Source organism: Trichechus manatus, unplaced genomic scaffold (genome assembly GCF_000243295.1).
Source record: "Trichechus manatus latirostris isolate Lorelei unplaced genomic scaffold, TriManLat1.0 scaffold00296, whole genome shotgun sequence".
NCBI classification, from domain to species: Eukaryota; Metazoa; Chordata; class Mammalia; order Sirenia; family Trichechidae; genus Trichechus; species Trichechus manatus.
The window spans coordinates 1,377,833-1,402,559 of NW_004444232.1; the positions used below are offsets into that span (position 1 = coordinate 1,377,833).

The 24,727-nt window shown below is 38.0% G+C and overlaps 1 protein-coding gene across 4 annotated transcripts in view; it reads right to left on the reverse strand.

The window, feature by feature from the left end:
• Positions 1-7,221: 7,221 nt before the first annotated feature.
• Positions 7,222-24,727, reverse strand: part of ARHGAP24 (Rho GTPase activating protein 24) — a 92,766-nt gene continuing 75,260 nt past the window's right edge. For 2 of the 4 annotated variants that reach the window (XM_004390412.2, XM_004390411.2), the window contains exons 6-7: positions 15,472-16,549; positions 7,222-8,262 (exon numbers count right to left, since the gene is read on the reverse strand). In XM_004390412.2, the coding sequence (XP_004390469.2) occupies positions 8,019-8,262; positions 15,472-16,549 (1,322 nt within the window). In that variant the 3' untranslated portion in view covers positions 7,222-8,018. Of the gene's footprint in view, positions 8,263-14,491; positions 15,006-15,471; positions 16,550-24,727 lie in introns of those variants that run through there. The other 2 variants (XR_002822943.1, XM_023725322.1) reach the window with 2 other exon arrangements.

The window sequence follows — 24,727 nt, forward strand, 5'->3', positions numbered from 1 at the left end:
ACTGGGCAATGTTTCATTCTGTTAACACCCAAGGTCACCATAAGTCAGAGCCAACATGACAGCAGTTAACATCAATAATCAGGGATAAAGGTGTGACGGCCTAACCAACCCTGGAGGTCTCTTTTATGTGGTACGTAATCAATCCTAATGGATCAGAAGAAGGCAGGAAATAAGTGTGTTGAGTGGAGACAGCTGGGTGGAAATGGTATTCTCACAAGAGCACGTAGTACACTGTGGACCTCTCAGAGGTGAGGGTTTCACTCACAGCAAATGGTATTGTTTTGTTTCATTATTCAAACAATTCCATATTTGTCACATGTACTCTCTACGTAAGAAAGGTAAACTTCCCTATAAGGGCTGGTCTCTCCTGGGCTTGGCCCTCAAAGACCCATGCCAGTAACAGCTATACAAAATCCATAATAAGTACCCTTCCATCAAAGGAACCCTGGTGGTGCCACGGTTAAGTACTCAGCTGCTAACTGAAGGGTTGTCCGTTTGAACTCACTCAGTGGCTCTTTGGGAGAAAGACATGGTGATCTGCTTCTGTAAAGATAACCACCAAGAAAACCCTATGGGCAGTTCTACTGTGTCATATGGGGTCACTATGAGTTGAAAATCAACTCAATGGCAGCTAGCAACAACACCGCCCTTTCACCCTGGACCTGAGCCACAGATGGTGCATTAAAAAACGCGCTTTTCATCAGCTAAACTTTATACTCAAAGATCTATAGGAGATTCAGTAGGCACTGGCTGCCTGGGGAACTGTTAGTTTTCCAAGTCACTATGCAGCAAGAAGCCTTTAAGCTGGACAGGTCTAACTTTCAGCTCATTCCGCACTTGTGCAATTAAGAAGACTAAAAAAGAGAATAATGAAAGAGACCATTGGGAGGCGCAGTTCCTGAACTCCTTTCCTGTGGTATGTGTGTTCAAACAAGGCAAAATGTTTCTAGTTCTGACTGCTTTCTTTGAATAAAACAGTAGAAACCGCCTGGGTCCTAAGTGCATTTTGGGGGCTCATAGTGTGTCCATAAGGTCTAATGCACAATACCACCTTGATGGCCTAGACTTGATAGGTTATTTTGTTTCATTGAAAAAAATGACCCATTTAAAGGGGGCTCCATAAAATCTGTCTGCACCAAAGGCACCTTTGGATGAGCTAGTTCATGGCTAGGGAGGCCGCTACTGAAAACTGCTACTCAGTCTGGTGACTTTCTACTCATCATCCTTCAGGACTCACATCAGAATCCTGGGTCTGCAATGCCTTTCCCAGCCTCACCTTTGTGAGCCTGTAATCCCTTTCATAGTACATCACGTTGTTATTGTTGTTAGGTGTCGTCGAGTCGGTTCCAGCTCATAGCAACCCTCTGGGCAACAGAACTAAACACTGCCCAGTCCTGCGCCATCCTTTACGATCGTTGTTTGAGCCCATTGTTGCAGCCACTGTCAATCCATCTCATCGAGAGTCTTACTTTTTTTTTTTGCTGACCCTCTACAACATACAGTAGACTCCCCTTATCTGTGGGAGATAAGTTCCAAGACCCTCAGTGGCTGCTTGAAACCTTGGATAGTACCGAAGCCTATATATACTATGTGTTTTCCTATACATACATACCTAGAGTAAAGTTTAGATTATAAATTAGGCACAGTAAGAGATTAACAACAATAACTAAAAATATAAAAATTATAACAATATACTGTAATCAAAGTTATGTGAATGTTGTCTCCCTCTCTCTCTCTCTTTATTAAATCGAGAACTTTCACCTTTTCACTTAAAGGAAGCACTTTATGCCTTGTCTTTGGCATATCTGAACTTCCAGCATCACTACTGTTGTGCTTTGGAGCCATTATTAACTAAACTAAGGGTTACTTGAACACAAGCACTTCGGTACCGAGACAGTTAATCCAATAATTGAGATGGCTACTAAGTGACTGACGGGCGGGTAGCATATGCAGCCTGAATACGCTGGACAAAGGGAGGATGCACGTTCCGGGCGGGACGGAGCGGGACAGGAGGAGATTTCATCACGCTACCTATTTGACATTTTTGACTCAGTTGACTCAGGTAACTGAAACCGTGGAGAGCTAAACCAAGGATAAGGGGAGACTACTGTATTTTAGGAAACCCTTTGAGAGCTACCCCTGCTAACCAAAAAGGTCAGCAGTTCAAACCTACCAGGTGCTCCTTGGAAACCCTATGGGGCAGTTCTCTGTCCTATCGGGTCACTATGAGTGGAAATCAACTCAACAGGTACGGGTACTGTGTTTTATGGTAATTATTGAGGGAGCCCTGGTGGCACAGCGGTTAAATGATAGAGCTGCTAACCAAAAGATCCGCGGTTCAAATTCATTAGCAGCTCCTTGGAAACCGTATGGGGCTGTTCTACTCTGTCCTGTAGGGTTGCTATGGGTTGGAATCTGACTCAATGACGTTTTTTTTTGGTGGGGGTGGGTAGTGGTGGTGGGTATTGTAGACATATTTATCATCACTAGGTCTCCAAGGGCATCTGGCCTAGTGCTGGCCTGGCATGTGGAGGTGTCAGAAAATATTCATGAGTGGTGATGCTGAAGGAGCCCTCGTGGTGCAACAGTTCAGCACTCTGTTGTTAACTGAAAGGTTGGCAGTTCGTACCCATCCAGTAGCTCTATGGAAGATTATAGCCTAGAAAACTCTATAGGGAGGTTTGACTCTGTCATTTGGGGTCAGTATGAGTCGAAATTGACTTGGCAGCATCTAACAACAACAACAATGATGATGCTGAGAACAGACATCTTTACTGGTCCCTGCCCTTAGCCACTTCTATTATATTTACCAGATACTTTTAGTACCTGACATCCTTTTTAGGGTGTACATAGACAGAGTAGATGAAAGACAGGTACAGCTAGTTCTTTGGATACTATTCTCAGATTATGGAGGTGATTGTATTATCTCAGGGTGCTTTGGGCTGTCCTTCCTTGCCATCAATCTCTGGCACATTATCTGGGCACAGATAAAATTAGAACCTTTGGAACAGGGACATAATGATACCTTCTGCAGGTGAACATGCTACTCTTTCACTTCTGGTCACACTCCTGAGGCCAGAACCCAGTTATGTTCTCTAGAAGCTGGAACACATTTTCAACAGAAGAGTTTCAGGGCTGACCAAACCAAAGCCTAACCAGTTGCTGTCAATTCTGATTCATAGCAACCTGATGTGTCTCAGAGTAGAAATGTGCTCCATAGGGTTTTCAATGGATGATTCCTCTAAAGTAGATCACCAGGCTTTCTTTCAAGATGTCTCTGGGTGGACTTGAACATCCAACCCTTCAGTTAGCAGCTGAGTGCATTGCCTGTTTGCACCACCTCAGGACTCCTTGAGAGCTGACAGCTACCATTTATTGACCGCAGACTATGTCCTACTCACAGTGCCAGGCACTTCAGGTATCTTATTTATTTCTCACAAAAATCTTATGAGGGAGACACTATTATTATCTGCACTACAGAAAAACAAATTAAGACTTGCAGACATTAACTAACATGTGTTGAGGTCAGACAGCTATAAAGTGGCAGAGCTGGGATTTGAATCCAGATTTCTTATTCCAAAAGTTCTCGTATGTTCTTTTCTGTGATGCCACCTTAATATTTTTTGGGAGCAGTTCTGCAATATAAGGAGCACTGGGGTTTTGTGATATAATATTCTTTAATACTCTCCTACATTTTCGAGATGAGATAATTATATCAGTAATCAGTATACCTGGGAATAATCTAATTTTGTTTTTAAAGGAGGTCTCCTTTTGTGAATAAATAAATAAGAATGGCTTTATCTAAATTCTATTTGGGGTTTTTAGTCATTTCACAGTATATTACATATTAAACCCATGTTTCAGTTGGCCAGATGACATAGACAACTCTATTTTAAATGTTCTCTAGAAGATACCTATGTCACCTTGAGGACTAAGGTGCACCTGACCGAAGCTATGGTGTTTTCAGTCACCTCATATGCATGTGAAAGCTGGACAATGAATAAGGAAGACCAAAGAAGAATTGATGCCTTTGAATTGTGATGTTGGTGAAGAATATTGAATATACCATGGACTGCCAAAAGAACGAACAAATCTGTCTTGGAAGAAGTACAACCAGAATGCGCCCTAGAAGCAAGGATGGCAAGACTATGTCTCACATACTTTGGACATTTTATCAGGAGGGATCAGTCGCTGGAGAAGGACATCATGCTTGGTAAAATAGAGGGTCAGCAAAAAAGAGGAAGACCCTCAACGAGATGGATTGACACAGTGGCTGTAACAATGGGCTCAAGCATAACAGCAATTGTGAGGAACGCGCAGGACCGGGCAGTGTCTTGTTCTGTTGTGTACAGGGTCGCTATGAGTCGGAACCGACTCGATGGCACCTAACAACAACAGAAGATACCCAGCCACGTAATTTGACCAATGAAGCCAGAATGGTAGACCCAACAATTAGAAGTAAGTCCTTTCTTCTGAGCTCAGAATTTACGAAGCAGTTTAATTACCTAGATAGGTTTAAAGAAGTAAGTATAGGACATAGCAAATGAACCTTAGACACTACCTTCTTTGTATTCTTACTAATTTCCAGTTTAGTTTTATGTACACTTTCAGTTGATATTTCTTAGGTTTTTAACTGAACTAATACAAGAACTAATGGAAGTCAGATGCACACGCTACTCATGGAATCTATTGATTGGAGTCAACATGACTGAAATTGACAATTAAAACTGATAACAGCATCTCTCAAAAATCAATGGCTGAATTACAGGAAGATTATATATATATTTCTCATTCAACAACTTTATCGATAACTCTCTGGGCCAGCCAGAGAATTGTATAGGGGTGAGGGTGGAGGGATTTAAGATAAATGGGATATGGTTCTGGTCGCTTAAGTACCACCATTTATCAATAGAGCTATCAATGGAGCTAAGTGCCAGGCACTGGGATATTGTGACATTACTTATCACCTTTAAGCATTACAATGTCCTTACCTTGTAGCAGATATTATCTCCACTTTAAAAACAAGCAAACTAAAGCTCACAGAAGTTAAGTGACTTGTCATTGCCATGCTTCTGGCATAAGGCATGTTGAGATTCATAACTAAGTCTGTCTGGCTGTCAGTTGCAAGTGATTTCCATTGCACCATGCGGCCTCCCCCAAAATGCTGCTTATTTGGTGAAGAAAACAGTCAGCTGAGGGAAGGGCTAAAAGTGATAGACACAAATTGGGAAACCAAAAGGTAACTAACTCTGCTTGGAGAGTCTAGGAAGCTTCAAGAGGGAGCTGATATTTGACATGGCTCTTGAAGGATGATTGGAGTTTGCCAGATGGAAGAAAGGCAGACAAGACAGACATGGCAACAGCAGGTAGAAAGTTCCAGAGGCATGAAATGGGATGGCCTGTGGCATAGGGGAAGTGGTAGATGGGAATGAAACTGGAAATTAGAGCCTTTTACATGACTGGAAGGGTTTTATTCTGTGGGCAGGTGAGATTCATCAAATGTTATTAGCAAGGTCAGGATATGGTCAGATGGGTGATGTAGAAAGGGCAGGCTGCCAAAGATGAAGGTAGAGAAGTGATACTGGAGTAAAAGTGGCTGGGGAGGATGCTTTCTTAAAAAGGTAAGGAGAAATTGATCAAAGAGAGCAGAATATAAAGACAAGGTTTAGTGGAATAGACAGAACTTGGCGACTGAATTTAATAATGAAGAAGAGAGTAGAGTAGAAAAATTAGAAATTAACATTTATGAAATCCTTCCTGTGTACTAGGTATGTATGTGCTCAGCCCTAACACAAGCGATCTCATTGAAACCACATAGCAAGCCTATGAGAGAGGTATTTTTATTACTCCCATTGTACAGATTAAAAAAAGTTATTCATGGAAAGTTCAATAACAGCTAATAAATTGTAGAAATGTGAACCCAGGCAGACTACACAGCCTTTGTTTTTTACTACTGCATCATACAGCTTCCTGGATCAGTCTGAGGTTTCATTAACTAAGAGAGGGATAAAGATAAAAAGGCATAGCAACCGGGGAGGAGTTACTGAGATCAGTTTTGCACGTTTTGAGTTTGAATTCCCTATAGGACATCCAGGAGCCCAGGTGGTGTAGTGGTTAAGTCAGCAGTTCAAAAGGTCAGTGGTTCAAACTTACCAGCCAATCCACAGGAGAAAGATGTGGCAGTCTGCTTCCCTAAAGATTACAGCCTTGGAAACCTATGGGGCAGTTCTACTCTGTCCTATAGGGTCACTATGAGTCGGAATTGAATCAATGGCAATGGGTTTGGTTTTGGTTTTTATAGGGCATCCAGGTGGAGGTATCTGATTAAGAAACTGGAGAGAGAAAATGGAACTAAAGATAAAGAAGTCATTGCTATATAGATAATGGTTGATACTGAGGGCCCACAAGAGCTTGCTTAGTAGGGGGATATAAACAAAGAACAGACAGTGTCAAGCATGAATGCTATAAACACCAGTCTGCCCCTTGAAAATAAATAACACATATACAAACATACAGCCTTCAAACCACACAAATCCCATAAACTCAAGTAGTTTTTATTTCTGATGATGCCTTTTGTGACTTTTTATTCTAATGTGAGGAAGATTTAAAGACAGACTCCTCAATATCATTGTTTTATTGAAGTATGCAGAATTGTTCTCCCAAAACTCTAGTTCCAGCAAGCCTCGGGCTTTTTTACAAAATTATCATTACTGAAATTCACAAATCCTGTCAAAATTGGACCTTTAAGCAGTCAAGTTTTAAAGTACTGAGAATGAATATGTTTTCCACAAGAAAGAACAGCATTGTCAGAATTAGAAGCAAAATTAGTGTTTGTTTCTTCCAAACTCATCCCCTTCCCCAGGTCCTCTTTCCCCCAACATCTCCCTCTTGCTGCAAACTGCCTTTGCCAGCTGTAGCGCAAAGAGGAATCTCAGATGACAATGAAAACAGCCTGAGTGAGAGAAAAATGTTACTTTACTGGCACACACTCGAGCAGTTTAACTGGGAGAGACATAGTAATAACATCTCACCGCCAGCTTTCCGAAGTGCAATTGTTGATGGGGAGAGGTGTGAGTAGGGGCAGGTGCTCACGTGGGCATGGTTCAGCACGCAGTGTTCCCAACTTCCACACAGCAGGAAGAATTCCACTAATAACCATCTAGCAGTTACAGAGATTCAGTCCAGAAGGACAGAGTAGTTCAAGGCATGACTGGTTAAATGCTTTTCTTTACCTTTTTTTTTTTTTTTTTTTTAATAATTCCCTCTAAGGTGTAGCCTGCATAGGAGGTATGCATCTCCTGGCAAGCAGATGAGGGGACAGCATTTACAGAGCCCCCAGTTTCCTGTATCAAATCCTCTCACAAGGAAAACTGAGCAGTGCCAAGGGAAGAATTTAAAGAGCAGCTCAAAGGTCCCTGGTGATTCTACCATATCTTATAAAACTATGTACATTTCTCTTTTTGGTCATGGGCAAGGTCTATTGGCACAAACAGCACAGCCACAAAGTATTCTTTTGATTTTAATAACTCATATTATATATATATATATTCATATATATTTATATTTCTGCTTATCTTCATTTCCTCAGCAAAAGGGGAAATAAAAATATTGATCTATAAAATAAGCGGATGATAACACAATGCCAAAAATAGCTTATGTTAAGTGCAAGGGGTGAAGCTTGAAAGCAAGCTAAATTGCAACAACTTATTGATTTAACAGTTTAAATACAAGACTTGCAATAAAATAATTCTTGAGATATGCTTCTCATTTTTAGTTTACTTTTTAAAAACTACTCTATATACACATATCCAGTTGTAATACTTGACAGTAGCATTATGGGGCATGACAGAACTTTGGTACACATTGCAAATGTGGATGGTTAATGTTTGTAAATAATATTCCTTCACCAGTTAGAGCATTGTACAGTCAGGTGACCAGCCACCTGTTCCCATATACTATCCCACCAGAATCCCCAGAGTCCTTCCCACAGCCATTGGAGAGAGCGGGAGAAACCAGGTTCACTGGATCCATATGGTGTTTCCTCTCTCGCTTCTCCTGGGTTCCACTGTCAGCTCTCCAAACGTGGAAAAAAACTGCTCCATTTCTTTCTGTAGCATGTCATTTCTTTTCTCTGCATCTTCTTTTGCTCGCTCAGCATTTCGCATTTTGATTTCTATCATTGTGAACTTTTTCCTTTCTTGATCCAGTTCATCATGTAGGCTCATCATTTCTGTTTCCAAAGTCAAGTTTCGCTGTTCTAAGCTGCAAAGGGTGGAGGGGGTGGGTAATAAGAGATAAAGCAATTTTATTCACTTGAAATATGAGAGGGATACAAATATTTTTCTAAATCCCATTTCTACAATGCTAGGGAACTTTGAACAAGCCCCTTCAAATCAGTCAAGCAAGACTCAGTTATTTAAAAGGTGCTATTTTGTTGTGTTTTTAAAATATTTGCTTAGATGATTTATTAAAATTTTAGCAATAAAGACCCAAGACATCTCTTGGAATCTTGGTAGCACTTAATTGTCATTTAATAGTGAAAAAATGAAAGTCAGCACAGAGAAGCCAGAGACTCATGTCATGCAGCACCCAAGCTGCAGAAGCAGGACGTAGCCCAACCCAGAAGGCTTCCTGGAAAACACTAAATGTAAATTTGACTTTACTAAATGAAAGGAGGAAAGTTTGAAAAAGTTGGAAGAAAAAGGAGGGCAATGATACTTGCTTTCTATCAAAGGAAAAATACTGATAGCAAAAATGGCAATAATAAATTAAGTTCACTGCTAAGACTGGACTTTTCTGGAGTTCTGGTTTATGAAAGTGGTGCCAAAAGTAGCCCCTTACATTGACGAAAGAGGTAGAGAGTGCATGTGTTAAATAAGCAATCAGCCTGATATTTTGTAACACTGGAGCCTACGCAAGTACACTGCTATCCTCAATTCTAACTGCCTTCCAGGGTTATTAATATATCTTAAGAAATAGGTATTTTAGATCTCTATAAATTGATAACTATATTCTTTTGAAAAATTATATAACTTTAGGTAACTTCCTTAAAAACAGAGACTGTGCCTTCTCCAGAATTAAGATACAAAGCACACGTAATTTTTTAAACAAAACAGTACTTGCTTATTAGAAAGATGAATCTTGGCAAAAGCCTAATTTTCACCTCTCCTAGTCTGAGCTGAAGTCCCCTGGGACATCTTTGAGTTTACCATACCACTGAAATTTGAAAGACTAATGCTTGTGTAGCTCTCAGAAATCTGACTATTTTAATAACAATTTTAAAATTAAAATCTCAATTATTTTTCTGTTTTGAAAACAATGAGCTTATGTGTTGATATTTCATCCAGATAATAAGAATGCTTAAAAATGAATCTACCCTCCTTTTGTAAGCAGCTTGGATTTTTAAAAATAATACTTCTTATTCTGTAATGCTACATAATTTTAAAGGTTATTTAAATACATGATCACATTTTTATATAAGAGGCTGGTTGTGCTGGGTGCCACTCAGAATTATTCTACAATATATTCTCTTCTAAAGTTGTTTATTTTATAACTAAAAAAGAATCTGGAGAAAACTGTAGCTTAAATACAAAAAACAAGGTTTACAAAACAATATCTTGATATATTTATGTGCATCAGGTATTTGCATGAAACTTCCAGGAATCTAATGGGCTGAGTTGAATACAGAGGAATCCCTCTGAATGCAAACACATAGAAAGGCTGGAAAAATACATAACGAAAATATTTTTAAAATGCATAGTCAAGGTTAAAATAAATTAAAAAAAAAAAATTCAGGTATCAGAACTGAGAATGAAACTCACATTCAGAACAGTAAGTGGGAGCATGCAAAGGATCTTGGTCCTAGATAGAGGCCCTAGAAGCTGGGGGCTAGGTTTTATTTTTCACATGGTAACAAGAGATGAGGCCTCCAGTATAGAGAGATATGAGATGAAAGTGATTCAGTGGAGAGCTTAGAACATCAATTGTCTTTATGAAAGAGGAACTTGAAAAACTCTACTCATTGGCCTCTTCCAGTGGTGGAATTGAATCAACAGAAGAGGGAATTAGTAAACTGGAAAACAGGTCTGAGAAAAATCACCTAGAATGTCACATAGAAAGATAAAGATAGAAATTTTCAAAACATATACATACATAACAGAGGTGAACAGACATGGATGACAGAACAAGAAGATCCTAGAAAGGAAAAAAAAATTAGGAAAATTGGGGAGAAGGAATAGACAAAATGTGGTGGATCCAGAATTGAAAAATATGTAAGTTCTCAGATAAAATAATGAAACAAAGTTTGAAAGTTAAAGATAGAAAAAGATATATCTTTCAAAAGAAAGACTAGATTTTCAGGCTAAAAGCACTATTACAATTACGGATGGCTAATGCTTAATGATAAAAAGAATAATTTATCAGGAAAATATAAAAATTCTGAACTTTTATTTACCTAGTAGTACACCTCAAATTATTCAGTAAGAAATCTAACAGAATTACAAAAAATTTGATAAGTAACCAGGAATATTAGGAGATTTTAAGATACCTTTCTGAAAAATAGTATATCCATATGATACAACTTAGGAGAAATGTAGAAAATTTGAACAGACTTAATCTATTGGTTATATATAGAATCCAATCCAATAATAATAGAATAAATAGTTTTTACCAGACCAAAGAATTGACATCATACAATCTAATTTCTATGGCCACAATATAATACAAGGAAGGTAGCAACTAATTTGGGGGAAGAAAGAACACCAAACCTATATGCTTAAAAACTAATACATATTTTTGTGTGTGTGTATGTGTTGCTATGAATAAGAATCAATTCAATAGCAGTGGGTTGGGGTTATGCGTGTGTATATATAGATGTGTGTGTGTTTGTGTATATATGCGTGTGTGTGTGTATACATATATATTTGTTGTTGTTAGTAGCCGTCAAGTTGCTTCTGACTCATGATGACCCCATGTGTGCAGAGCAGAACTCTTCCATAGGATTTTCAAGGCAGATCATCAGGCTTGTTTTCTGAAGTGCCTGTGGGTAAGAATGAACCGCCAACCTCTAGGCAAGTAGTCAAACGCTTAACTGTTTGCACCACACAGGGACTCCATATACAGTGAAACCTGTGAAAGCCCAAACTCAATGGTACTGCCTTGTTTTTCGGATCTCACAAGTTTCTGCTTTTGACAAGGTGAAATCTTATCACTTTCTATCACTCATTTTAGTGGAAAATGTTTGAGTTTTCCTTCTCTGATAGGTTTCTGCCTTACACAGTTTCTGGATTTTGCGAGTTTTACTGTATGTATCAATCAATGATTAAACAAAGAAAGTAAATTATATTTATCTATCATCTAAATACTTCTGGGTTTCAGTTAAAAAGACATTTAACGAGAAATGCATGATTTTAAACAAGAATAAATAAAAATTAGCTGGAAGAGCTGACATATTTCCATGGCTTGTGCATATGGCATCCTCCTCCACTTTTGCCCTAATTATTGCAGACCTCTCCCTGTACCTTGATTATGTGAGTAAGAATAATACATTGAGATGAACCATTGGCCCTCTGTTGGAAAGTTCTGTTATTTCATCAAAGTTTCTGGAATGTACCATAGATCTCAGAATATACATGTATCACAAACATTCTCAGAAATGAATGTGTACATATGCAGTGATTCTGAATGTCTTCCCCTCCTAATACAAATTTAAAGTGTTATCCCTTATCTTTAAAGATAAGCTTCTCAGTGTTAAGTGCTAATTTATCATCGTGCATTGGCAGAAGTTCAGAATTCCAGTGGCCAGTGGTTCCAAAAACTACATTTAAAGAGCAGAGTAAGGTTTAAACACAGAAGAAAACATTCTTTGATGCTTACGAGGGTGGGGATGGAGGGAGAGGGTTATTTCCTAACTACATAGTAGACAAGAATTATATTAGGTGAAGGGAAGGACAGCACACACTACAGGGGAAGTCAGCACAACTGGACTAAACCAAAGCTAAGAAGTTTCCTGAATACAACTAAACACTTCCAGGGACAGAGTAGTGGGGCAGGGTCTGGAGACCATGCTTTCAGGGGACATCTAGGTCAATTGACATAACAAAGTTTATGAAGAAAATGTTCTGCATCCTACTTTGGTGAGTGGTGTCTGGGGTCTTAAAAGCTAGCAAGCGGCCATCTAAGATGTGTCAATTGGTCCCAACGCACCTGGAGTAAAGGAGAATGAAGAACACCAAAGACACAAGGAAAGTATCAGCCCAAGAGACAGAAAGGCCGCATAAACCGAGACTGCTTCAGCCTGAGACCAGAAGAACTAGATGGTGCCTGGCTACCGCCAATGACCGCCCTGACAGGGAAAACAACAGAGAGTCCCTGATGGAACAGGAGAAAGGTGGGGTGCAGAACTCAAATTCTAGTTAAAAGGCCAGACTTAATGGTCTGACTGAGACTGGAGGAAGCCCAGAAAGATGGCCCCCAGACTCTCTGTCAACCCAGAACTAAAACCATTCCCGAGGCCAACTCTTCAGACATAGACTGGACTATGGAACATAAAATGATACTTGTGGATAGTGTGCTTCTTAGCTCAAGTAGATACATAAGACTAAACGGGCAGCTCCTGTCCAGAGGTGAGATGAGAAGGCAGAGAGGCTCAGGAGCTGGTTGAATGGACACGGGAAATCAGGGGTGGAACGGAGGAGTGTGCTGTCACAGTATAGGGAAAGCAATTGGGTCGCATAGCAATGTATGTGTAAATTTTTGTATGAGAGACTAGCTGGAATTGTGGACTTTCGCTTAAAGTACAACAGTAAAATAAAAAAGAAAAAACAAAAAATAAACAGCAGAGTAACCCTGTAAGATGACACCATTTTTCTTCTTATTTAAACCTCTTGTCATTCAGCATTATATAGAAAAATCCAAATCAAGTTTCTGTTGAGCGAAGCTATAAAAAATACTTTAGAAAGAAGTAATTTTTAAATTTCATACAGGTAGTCCCCAGCTTATGATGGATTTGAGTTATGACGAATTGCACTTCCAACAGTCTGTATTTTGTTTTGTTTCTTGTACATCCTATCGTTAGTAGTATGTATGCATTTATGTATTAAAACAAATCTGTAAGTTTGTATGTAATGTTTCCAATCCCGAAAGAGAAATAAAGTGTGGATTTAGAAGCTACTGATAATAAAAGACATTAATAATAAAAACTAACAAAAAAAGAAAGAAAAAGAGGTATTTGACTTACATCAGAACCTACTTACGACAGAGTCATAGGAATGGAACCCTGTCGTAAGTCAGAGACTACCTGTATATAAACAGTATTTTTCTTCTTGCTTATTTTAGCGTGGCTTTTAAAAATGTGTATGTTTTCGCCCAATAATTGATAAATGGATGGGAAACATATTAAGGTAAATTAAAATAAAAAAAAAAATAGCCCTGGTGGCACTGTGTTTAAAAGTTGGGACTGCTAACCAAAAGGTTGGCAGTTCAAATCCACCAGCTGCTCCTTGGAAACCCTTTGGGGCAGTTCTCCTCTGTCCTATAGGGTTGCTATGAGTCAGAATTGCTCAACGGCAACGGGTTATATATATAAAAAAAAAAACCATGTGGAGTTTAGAGTCATGGAAGAAGCTAAAGCAGGACAAAGACTAATATGGACAAACTATTGAGGATCCTAGAACACTCATGCAAGAAGCGGTCCACACAAGTCACACAGTCTGAAATGGGGCCAGACCAATAAAGGGGCTACTTAGTGCCAAACCAGCCTTGGGCCAGTTCTTCTGACTTAATAATTCAGTATTTTTTCCTTTACACTTCACTGAACAGAGAACATAGGAACACTCAGTTGTGTAGCTTCTATGATCTTGGTGAAGATGCTGGGTGTGGTGATTCTCAGGTTTCTGGACCAGGTTATACTTAGTGAGTCTATGCTCCATTCTCTACATTCTTGCCTCTCGAGGTAACACAGCATATGACACCCAGGAGAACTGTGAATACAGGACATTCAGCCAGTGCCTCTTATCTTGCCTGGGTTATTTACCTGAGAAAGTTGCTAAGCAAATATCTACCATGGACATCCTATGGGAAGTTGTAATTGTAATAAATTAGGTTTCATCACAACTGCTTCCTCAGAAATCATATTCCTTGCTCCCTGTTATGGACTGAATTGTGCCCCCCTAAAAATATGTCGAAGTCCTAATTTCTCTACCTGTGAATGTGAACTTGTTTGAAAATATGTACTTGTTGTTATCAGTTAATGAGATCATACTGGAGTAGGGTGTGTCCTAAACAGACATGAAAGCAGAGACACACAGGGGGAAGGCACCATGTGAAGATAACATCTACAAACCAAGGAATGCCAAGAGATGTTTCAGGCTACCAGAAGCTAGAAGAGACAAGGAAAGATCTCCCCCTAGAGGGGACTAAGAGAGCATAGCCCTGCTACCAATGCCCTGATTTCAGACTTCTAGCCTCCAAAACAATAAATCCCTCTTCTTTAAAGCTACCAATTTTGTGGTATTTTGTTATAGCAGCACTAGGTAACTAAAACACTCTCGATTTAAGCTATGGTTTCCCTTGTCCCTGTGAACAAACTTCATGTCATCCTTGTTCTCAAAAACCTTCATGGATTCTCATCTCACAGTACAAACCAGACTTAAAATGAACCCTGTGTCTCCTGGTCTCTGTCACCTCTCTGAGCTCATCTCTGACTGCTCTCCTGCCTGCTCACATCCCATCTTGGGGCATCTGCACTTACTCTTTCCCTACGTATCTGCACAGTTTCCTTTTTTTACCGCCTGTCAACCTGTCTAAAGTTACACATCATCAACAATTCTTAGCATCTTCCTGCTTAACCCTTCTACTTAGATATGGTGTATTTTACTTAGTATCTTGTCTCACCCAGTATAATCTAAGCACATTCCCTGAGGGCAGGGTTTATTCTGGTGTCTTTATGTTAAATCCTCAGAGGCAGAATTGAGCATGGCAGATAGCAGGCACTCTCTCAGCATCCACTGGTTGAAAAATGAAAAATAAAGGTATGTTTACTTCTCCACCACCTTTTTATTTTTATCCTAATTTCATCCTCTTCTTATCAGTGAAAATTAACCAGCTTCTCATTCTCTGTTCACCTCCTCATAGCTCCTCCTCTTCCAGTCTTCTAATACAAATTCACATATTTAATAATAACAAAATATAACATCATTGAGCACCTTCTCTGTGCCAGAGACAAGGCTCATTGAATTCTTAAAAGCTTTTGAGATAAATATTACTAGTATCTGAATTTTTACATGAGGAAACCAAGGCTCACAGAGATTGAACTTTCCTAAAACCCCGCAGCTCACAAAGAGTGAAACAGGGACGTGAACTTGGGTCTCTCTGACTTTATAGCCAGGATAATCAATCTTCTGTGGGATCCTGTCCCTCAGTAGAAAGCTATGGCAGCCTCTCTGGCAGTTACAAGCTCCAGATTTTCCTCACCTCTTTATCCTGGACTCATACTCTATCTTCTGTTTGGTCATTTCCTGTTTCAGGCTTGAAACTAAACTGTGCAGTGCACTGTGGCTGCTGGTGTTGTTACCAACAAATGTCTCACTGTTGTCACTGCTGCTGGTGGCACGACTACTTCGACCTCCCACACTCCTCCGGTCACTTTTGTTTTCATAGTCTCCAGGGTGGGAAAGATCGTCCTGTGGGGGACCATCTAAAACAGGGTCCTCAAAGTTCCCACTGTAAAAGTCTTGTTCTGGGCAGGTAGTGGTGGAGGAGCGACAGGAATTGGAGTTCTCAGGGAGGGAGATTTCACAAGAAGAAGTGGACCAAGTGGCACTGTCAACACTCTGTTTGTCATCGAGGTTCATCATGGAGAACTGTTGATGGACGTTGTCATAGGTAGAGAGCCTGTTGTGCTGGCCTGACTCTCCTCCTTGCTCTTTCTGCTTGTTATCCCTCAAGGTCACATAGCCGTTGGGCAGCCAGCTCATGCCGCGACCATTCATGGGGTTCCCAAGGGTGTCGGTGTTCAAAATGCCCATGCGCACTGTTCCATTCTGCACACTGTGGGTGCCCATCTTGGTACCAGACCCCTTCAGCGAAGAGGTCCTTCTGGCCTGTAAACTCCCGTTGGGGGTGGTTTGGGTTTTCTCAAGACCTTCTGCATTACTGCTGCTGAAGGATCCATTGGTGACTATCCCACTGCCCTTATTAAAGGCTGGGTTCTTTTTGACCATGAGAGGGGGGCTCCTAGAGACCTCCAGCTTGTGAACGCTGTTCCGTGGGCTGTTGGTTTTGCTGACTGATAGAGCTGTGGGAGATCCATTGTCCATGCCACTTCTCTGGGGAGACTCTGACTTATCCCAAGAGCATTGCCTGCCAGGGCTGTCTTTGGAATTATTGTTTTCTTTGTTCTGTAACTGACCCATGGTTGCTTTCTTCTGAATTTCATTGTTGTTGTTGCTCACTCCATCTTGGGGCTTGCTTTGTAGTTCTGCATCTTTGGGGAAGAGGCGATCATGTTTGCTAATCATCATTGACATCAACTGTTGTACCACCACAGTGCCTGGAGGAACACAGGAAACAAATTATTATGAGCAATAAAATGTTGATTTATTTTCTATTTTGAATGTGAGTCTTAAAGAACCACATTTAGGTGAGTATTAAGCATAACCATTAGCAGTACTGAGCTATATTCTTAATGATAAAAATAGAAACAGAAGCTAAAATTTTTTGAGTATTCAATATGTGCCATGAAGTATGCCAAATACTTTTGCTAGTTTATTTGGATTTTAAAACAACTCTATGGAGTCATTATTGTTATTATCATCATATTTTAAAGGTTAAGTAACTTGACCAAAGCTACAAAGTTACTAAGGAGCAGACTCAGAAATTTGGGGAGATTTCAGCCATTATTTTTTCAAATGTTCTAGTTCCAAAGACAAGGATCTTAATCTTAATCATCATTATACAACATTTCCTGCAAGTTTGACATTTAATTATGAAAAAATACTCTTAGAAGGAGGTCACTGTGTCTTTTGCATCTGACAATTGCCCAAACCATCAAGATCCTTTAACGGCATCTCTAAATAGAACCTTACCCAACCTTTTAGTGGATACATGGTCTGTCTGTCTAATCTAGCAAGACAATAAAGTTCATAAGACTTTTGCTCATCATTCAAAAATTTCAGGGCATTTTATGTCACATCATCCAGAATGGTTGATTAAGAACTTCCAAAAATCCTATCCTCCAAAAAAGCAGTGAAAATACTGAAAAAAATTTTCAGAATCAATTTTTGAGAACTCTGAAAATTAACCAAGATTTAGAGCAATCCAGAGAGCACTTATTCAAGAAAACCAGCTGACTCTCAGAAAGAACAGCAAGTTCTTGCCTTATTCTCTTCCTCTCTCCCCAGCTTTGCAGAAGCTTTGAAAACCCACTGCCTATATCACAGTGGAAACCAGCAGTCTAGTAGCCATTGAAATGGAAAGATCAGAATTGAAACTCCTTCAAAGCCTGACTCCCAGATAACTGTCATTATTTTACTTATCTGATGGTTCTCTGTAAGACCCCACTCACAAGGCTAGTATTTATTTGATTTAACTTGGAGCTTTCCCTGTGTGAATAGTGTTTTTCCCAGGGGCATTTGTCAAAAACAATCAGTGCCATATTTGTTTAACTTTACAGTTGCCTGAAGCATTGGATAATAGCTGGAACAAACAATAGACTATCCAAAAAGCTTAAAAGGAAAATCTGGGGAATTAGATGTGCAAAGGGGACTTCAAAAAGCTCCAGTATATTTCTGGGACTCTAGAAGACCACATGTATGCTTAGGGTTGTTTGCATGTCTTGGGCTCTGTGCATGCTCAGGAATGATCAAGAAGGCCCTAAGCTCTCACCTCTGGTTAGCCTCGAGGCTCTGCAAAAGCAGAAACTGAAATGTAAGGCAGAGTGGTAAACTTCCTGGCTTAGTGTGACTTGCCCCAAAATACACACAGAGCTCCCTGACAAAGACTGGGAGACTTTTTGGTTCCAGGCTTTTAAGGAAGTTTCTGGCCAATGATTAGCTGACCACTAAGCTAATCAAGTCTATATTGTTTGTTATGGACACCCACTACAAACAACATAGACTTTATAGAATTAGTTTAAAAAGTCACTAAACAAACAAACAATAACAATAAACAGCAAAAACAACAAGCCCTAGGGAAGGGGAGAATTTAATTTCTAGATTTCCCAGACTGTTATATCATTTAAATGTCAGTTTTTCAACACAAAGTATAAGACATGCAAAGCAAAAAGGGAGAATGGTCTATACACAGGGAAAAAGCAGTAAATAGAAACTGACCCTAAAGAAGTCCAGATGTTGGATTCACTAGACAAAAATTTCAAATCAGCTACTATAAATGTGTTAAAATAACTGAAGGAAACCATGCCTAAATAACTGAAGGAAGGTATGAGAACAATTTCTCATCAAATATAGATATTAATAAGGAGACAGAATTTACAAAAATAAACCAAATAGAAATCTGAAATTGAAAAGTAACATAACTAAAATAAAAAATTCACTAGAGGGGATCAACAGTAGATTTCATCAAACAGAATAAAGAATCAGTGTACTTGAAGACAGATCAATTGAGATTATCCATTCTGAGAATTAGAGAAAAAGAGAATGAAGAAAAATAGACCCTCACAGACCTGGAGGACACCATCAAGCCTAACAAAATACACATAATGGTAGTCCCAGAAGGAGAGAAGAGAAAGGGGCATAAAGAATATTTGAAGAAATAATGGCTAAAAACTTCCCAAATTTGATGAAAAACATTAATCTACATGTCCAAGAAGCTCAACAAATTCGAGTGGGCTAAATACAAAGAGATCTATAAATAGACACCTTATAGTCAAACTGTCATAAGACAAAGCCAGTGGGTCTTTTTAAAATATATATATATTCTTGTTGTTGTTATTAAGAATATACACAGCAGAACACACACAAATTCAACAGTTTCTACATGTACAGTTCAGTGACACTGATTACATTCTTCAAGTAGTGCATCTATTCTCATCCTCCTTTCTGAATTGTTCCTCTCCCATTAACAAAAACTCACTGTTCCCTAAGTTTCCTATATAATTTTTCGAATTGCTGTTGTCATTTTGATCCCATAGACAGTTCTTAAAAGAGAACAAAGCTCAAGGCAGACATTCTTTACTAATTAAGCTAAACAATTATTTGGTTTAAAGAAGACTTCAGGGAATATTTTTGTTTAAATTACTATAATTATCTCATGGCAATAGTTTTGGGTCACATCCAATCTCAATGACTGCAGAAAGTCTAGATTCTATCAGAATTTTAAAATTCTGTTCTACATTTTCCCCCTTTTGATCAGGATTCTTACATAGAATCTTTGATCAAAACGTTCAGTAATGGTAGCCAGGCACTATTTAGTTCTTCTGGCCTCATGGTAAAGGAGGCAGTTGTTCATGGTGGCAATTGGCCACACATTCAATTTTCTCCTCCTATTCCTGGTGCTCTTCTTCCTCTATTGCTCCAGGTGAATATAGACCAATTGTTGTACATTGGATGGCTGCTTGCAAGATTTTAAGACCCCAGGCACTACACAACAAACTAGAAGGTAGAACAGAAGCACTAAACGTGATAGTAGGACAATTAACTGGGATGACCCATGGTCCTAAATTTCCAAACCAAGAAACCACATCCCATGAGGTGTTTGGTTGTACATGTGCAGTGGTTATGCAATAAGATTAACTGGTGATGTCTCATCAGAAACCATGGAAGCCAGAACACAATGGGATGACATATTCAAAATGCTAAAAGAAAAAGGCTGTCTTACAAGAATTCTATATTCAGCAAAACTTTCCTTGAAAAATGAAGAAGAAATTAAGAAATGAGAGAACTTGTCACTAGAAATACAAAAGCTTCAGTTCACTTTAAACTAGAAGTCCTTCAAAAGAGAAAATAAATCTCTTGTACAAATGAAAATATGAGATTAGAGGTTCCATCTAATTCTCATATTTTTACTCTCCAGTGTAAAGTATGAATTAGAAATCAATGCCTTACCAAGTTATAGGAAATAATATAACTCTGAAAATAGTGGATAGAAAAATTGATCTATTATGAACAGTTATTCATAAAAATTAATTGATTTACCAGGTTTTATGGCATATTACTTGAAAGCTTAAAATATATTTATACATATTCCTAATTGATCTGGGCTCTCACTCCCTAAAAGGCTACCACCAGCAGCTAGGCTTCTAGAATAGAAGTTGGGGGGCCCCCAACTGCCTGAGAGACTTCTTCAGTATTAATTTTTTTCATGTATCCACAATAAAACTGTATTGGCTAATGCAAACATCAAGCTTCTTTGTTTTGGCTTGAACTATATCAATTTGGTGTGTTAATTTTGTTTATATCATTCTAATAAGAAGCTCCTAAAGGTAATCTCTGATAAATATACATAGGAAAGCAAATCATATTTTAGTTAGTAAATGTAGTTTCTAAATAAATTACTTAAAACATGAGGTTTGGTGAAGAAAAGGATGACAAGGGCTTTGATAATGCAGACTTTGACTGAAACTGCTGCTAATTATTCAATTAATCAGGAAGTAGAAGCCTGACCTGGGTGAAGGCCGCTCTTTAGCTAAAAGCAACACCTGGGCAAGATTGTTCAAACTCAACTTTTAAACAGAAAAAAGTATGTTATATCCATCTAAATCCTGCACACATTTGCTGTGATGATTCAAAATTTATAATACATTTAGAACGTGTGCTTACAGTGTGCCAGGTCTGGTTCTAGATCAAGGTTGCTCAGACTTGAATGTTCCTACTAATTACCTGGGGATCCTGTTAAAATGCAGATTCTGATTTACTAAGTCTGGGTAGGGGCCTGAGATTTTGCATTTTTAACCAGCTGCCTGGTGACACCAGCAGCAACAGAATAACAGCAGCACTGGCATCACCTAGAAGCTTTTTAGAACTACAAAATTTCAGGGTCCACTGCAGACCTACTGAATCAGAATTTTCATTTTAACAAGATCCTCATGTGATTCCTGTGCATGTTTAAGAATTTGATAAACACTGTGACAGATAGAAATCTTTCACTTACATCTTCTAAATTAAGTTTCTCAAAGATATCAACATTTTTCAGATGAGAAAAATCAAGGTTCAGAGAGTTTAAGTTGCTGTCCCAAGACCACACGGATGATAAATGACTAAGGTGAAATTCAAAACTTGGTCTTCTTATTCTAAATCATTCACTTGTCCTAGATTTCAGCAGTGGGAATTTAAAAGAGCAGCGGTAATAACTTGCAGGGACAGATTACGCAATAAGCAAGGTATGCACGGGCTTAATTGTGTTATGCACTACAGATGAGTAAGTAAGCACAATTAAGCCTGTGCGTATCTTGCTTACTGTAAACCGGTGCATAGTGTGCTTCCTGGTTAATCTGCCCCTGGATAAGCAAACTTAATGTAGTTCTAAATAGAAAACCAGATAAAAAACAACTATTTATTGAGTCACCATCAATTATTGCAGAATTATGGGAGAAACAACACTGATTGAAATTAATGATATTCTGTATCCATTTTTCATCTTTTAGTAACTCCTGAATCTGTCATCTTATTTTAAATGCAGGTAGCAGTGACTTTGATGAAAAGATTTTAGAGTAGTTAAGGTAAAATGGCTGTCAATACTGTCACAATTATGTACTGTATTTGAAGACACTGTGTACTTAATTCTATTTTACTATTTGCCCATATGACAGACATGCTTTCAATGGTTAGCACCCTCCATTATATATGACTCTGTCTAGTACTTTGTGAAAGAAGAGCTTTTCCTCATCATTGTAATGTTAATTTCTGAACCATGAATGCTACACATCATAGTTATAAACTGGAAGATTTAATTATTTTAAGAGGGACATCCCCAAGGTCTCTGCGATGTGTCTGTGAACAGCCTTGCCGAAGTATGTCTACTACGATTATAGAGTGAGTGTCAGAGCCCTAGAGATTTAGAAATTCCTTTCTTGTATCCTGGGAGGCTTTGCTTTGTTCTAGTCTCCAGGATAATAAATGGCAATAGTCTCCTATTAAGGGAATTTTTTAAAAAATTACTATAGCTATTCAGGACAGACTAGCATGGTAGTAATAATAATATGTGTGCCACTATGAATTCTATCTTTTTTTTCCCTTTTACTCCCCTCTCTCTGTCATTCCCTTCCTTAGAATGTTAATAGAAGTATTAAGCCCAAGTAATGAGGTGAGAGTGGTTATAATCACCAGTTCATTCTGAAGGCTCTGAGCGGATTCTGGAGCTGCACTGTGCTACACATCCAGCAATTTTCCACTGGCCCGTATAATTTTATACAGGTTGAATTTAAATACTATATTACAAGCACTTTTCTTTATAATCATTGGCTAAGAATTCAATTTTTTTTTAAAGATACCTAGGCACTTTTTAAAATATATATAGATGTGCAGCAGTCTATGCAATAGTTTTTATTTTTTCCAATGAATAACTTTGTACACATGCAATTTTGCATGCGAGCGAGTATCTCTAGGATATCAGATGAGTTTTGACAAATGTGTAAATACCACAAAATCATGACATAGAAAAGTTCTGTTGTGCCCCTTTGTAGTTAATTCATTACCCCCACCTCCTATGCCTGGAAACCACTGATCTTTTTTTCTGTCACTGTAGTTTTGCCTTTTCTAGAATTTCATATAAATGGAATCATATAGTGTCTATAGTCTTTTGTGTCTCAGTATTTTTCACTTAGCATAATACTACTGAGCTTTATCCAGATTGCTGCATGCATCAGTAGTTCATTCTTTTTAATGCTGAATAGTATTCTATTCTATGAATGTACCACAATTTGTTCATCTATTCACCAATTACTCATAGGGTCGCTATGAGTTGGAATCGACTTGACAGCAACAAGTTTGGTTTTTGGTTTATATAGATATATAGGCACAGATAGATGGATAGATAGAGATATACAGTTTTTCAGCACCATTTCTTGAAATTACTCTCCTTTTCCCACTGAATTAGCTTGGCATGCTTATCAAAAATCCAATGACCATATATGGAAGGGTCTATTTCCGGACTCTTTGTTCCATTCCACCGATCTATATGTCTATCTTTATGCCAATACCACGCTACTTTGATTATTTGTAGCTTTATAATAAGTCTTGAAATCAGGTAATATACACTGGTCAACGTTTTTTCCCCTTTTAAATTGTTTTGTCTATTCTAGATCATTTTTATTTCCATATGAAGTTTAGAATCAGATTGTAACTTTCTACAAATAAAAAATGTTGTGATTTTTTTGGAGAATTTTGTTAAAATTATAGGTCAATTTTGGAAAAATTAATATCCTATTGATATTGAGTATTCCAACCCACAAACATGATATATTTCCCCATTTATGTAGATCTTATTTAATTTTTTCATAGAAATATTTAGTAATTTTCAGGGGATAGGTCGTGCACATTTTGTTAAATTTGTCCCTAATTATTTTATATTTTTTAATGTTTTCTGTAAGGATTTTTTTTTTATTTCAATTTCTAATTATTCAATGTTAGTTTATAGAGATACAATGGATTTTCAAAAATCAACTTGCATCATGTGACCTTGATAAATTCACTTATTAGTTTTAGCAGTTGTGTGTGTGTGTATGTAGAGTCCTTAGAATTTTCTATATAGATTATCATGTCTTGAATACAGAGAGTTTTACATCTTCCTTTTCAATCTGCATGCCTTTTATTTCTTCGTCTCAATTAAATGCCTAGGACTTCCAGTAAAATGTTGAATAGAAATTGTGAGAGTATCAATCTTACCTTATGTCCAATATTAGGGGGAAAGAATTCAGTCTTTCAATATTATGTACGATGTTATAACTTAATTATTCATAGATGACCTTGTTAAGTTGAGGAAATTTCATTTCTAGTGTTTTTTTTTTTATTTCTAAGTGTTTTTATCATGAATGGCATTAAATTTGTAAAATGTTTTTCTATATTCACTTAGATTGTATGTAAGTTAATATAGTGTATTAATATAGTGAAATACATTCATTAATTTTTAAATGGTAAATCTAACTTGCCTTCCTGGGATAAACTCCACTGGTCTTGATTTATTATCATATATATATATATATATATATACACATACATATATATATATATTTAATTTAGTTTGCTAAAATTTGATGAATGCTTTTTATGTCTATATTAATTTTAATGAGGGATATTATATGAATTTCTCTTTTCTTATAATGTCTTTACTGGTTTGATATCAGGATAATGCTCACATCATAAAATTAGTTCCCTCTACTTCTATATTCTGAAAGAGTCTGTGGAGAATTGACATTATTTCTCAAAGTCCCTAGGTGGTGGAAATGGTTTGTGCTTGACTGCTAACCTAAAGATTGATGGTTCAAACTTAGCCAGCAGTACTGCAGAAGAAAAAGGCTAGAGATGCCTCCGTTAAGATTGCAACCAAGAAAACCCTATGGAGCAGTTCTACTCTGTAACACATGGGGTCGCCATGACCAAAATGGATCAACAGCAACTAACAACAACAATTGTTTTGTACATTTCACCAGTAAATCTGGCCCTGGCGTTTTATTTCATGGAAATGGTTTTAAGTATGAATTCAATTGCCTTACTAGATTCGGGTTATTTTATTTCTTCTTGAGTGAGCTCTTTGGTACTTCGTATTTTTCGAAGAA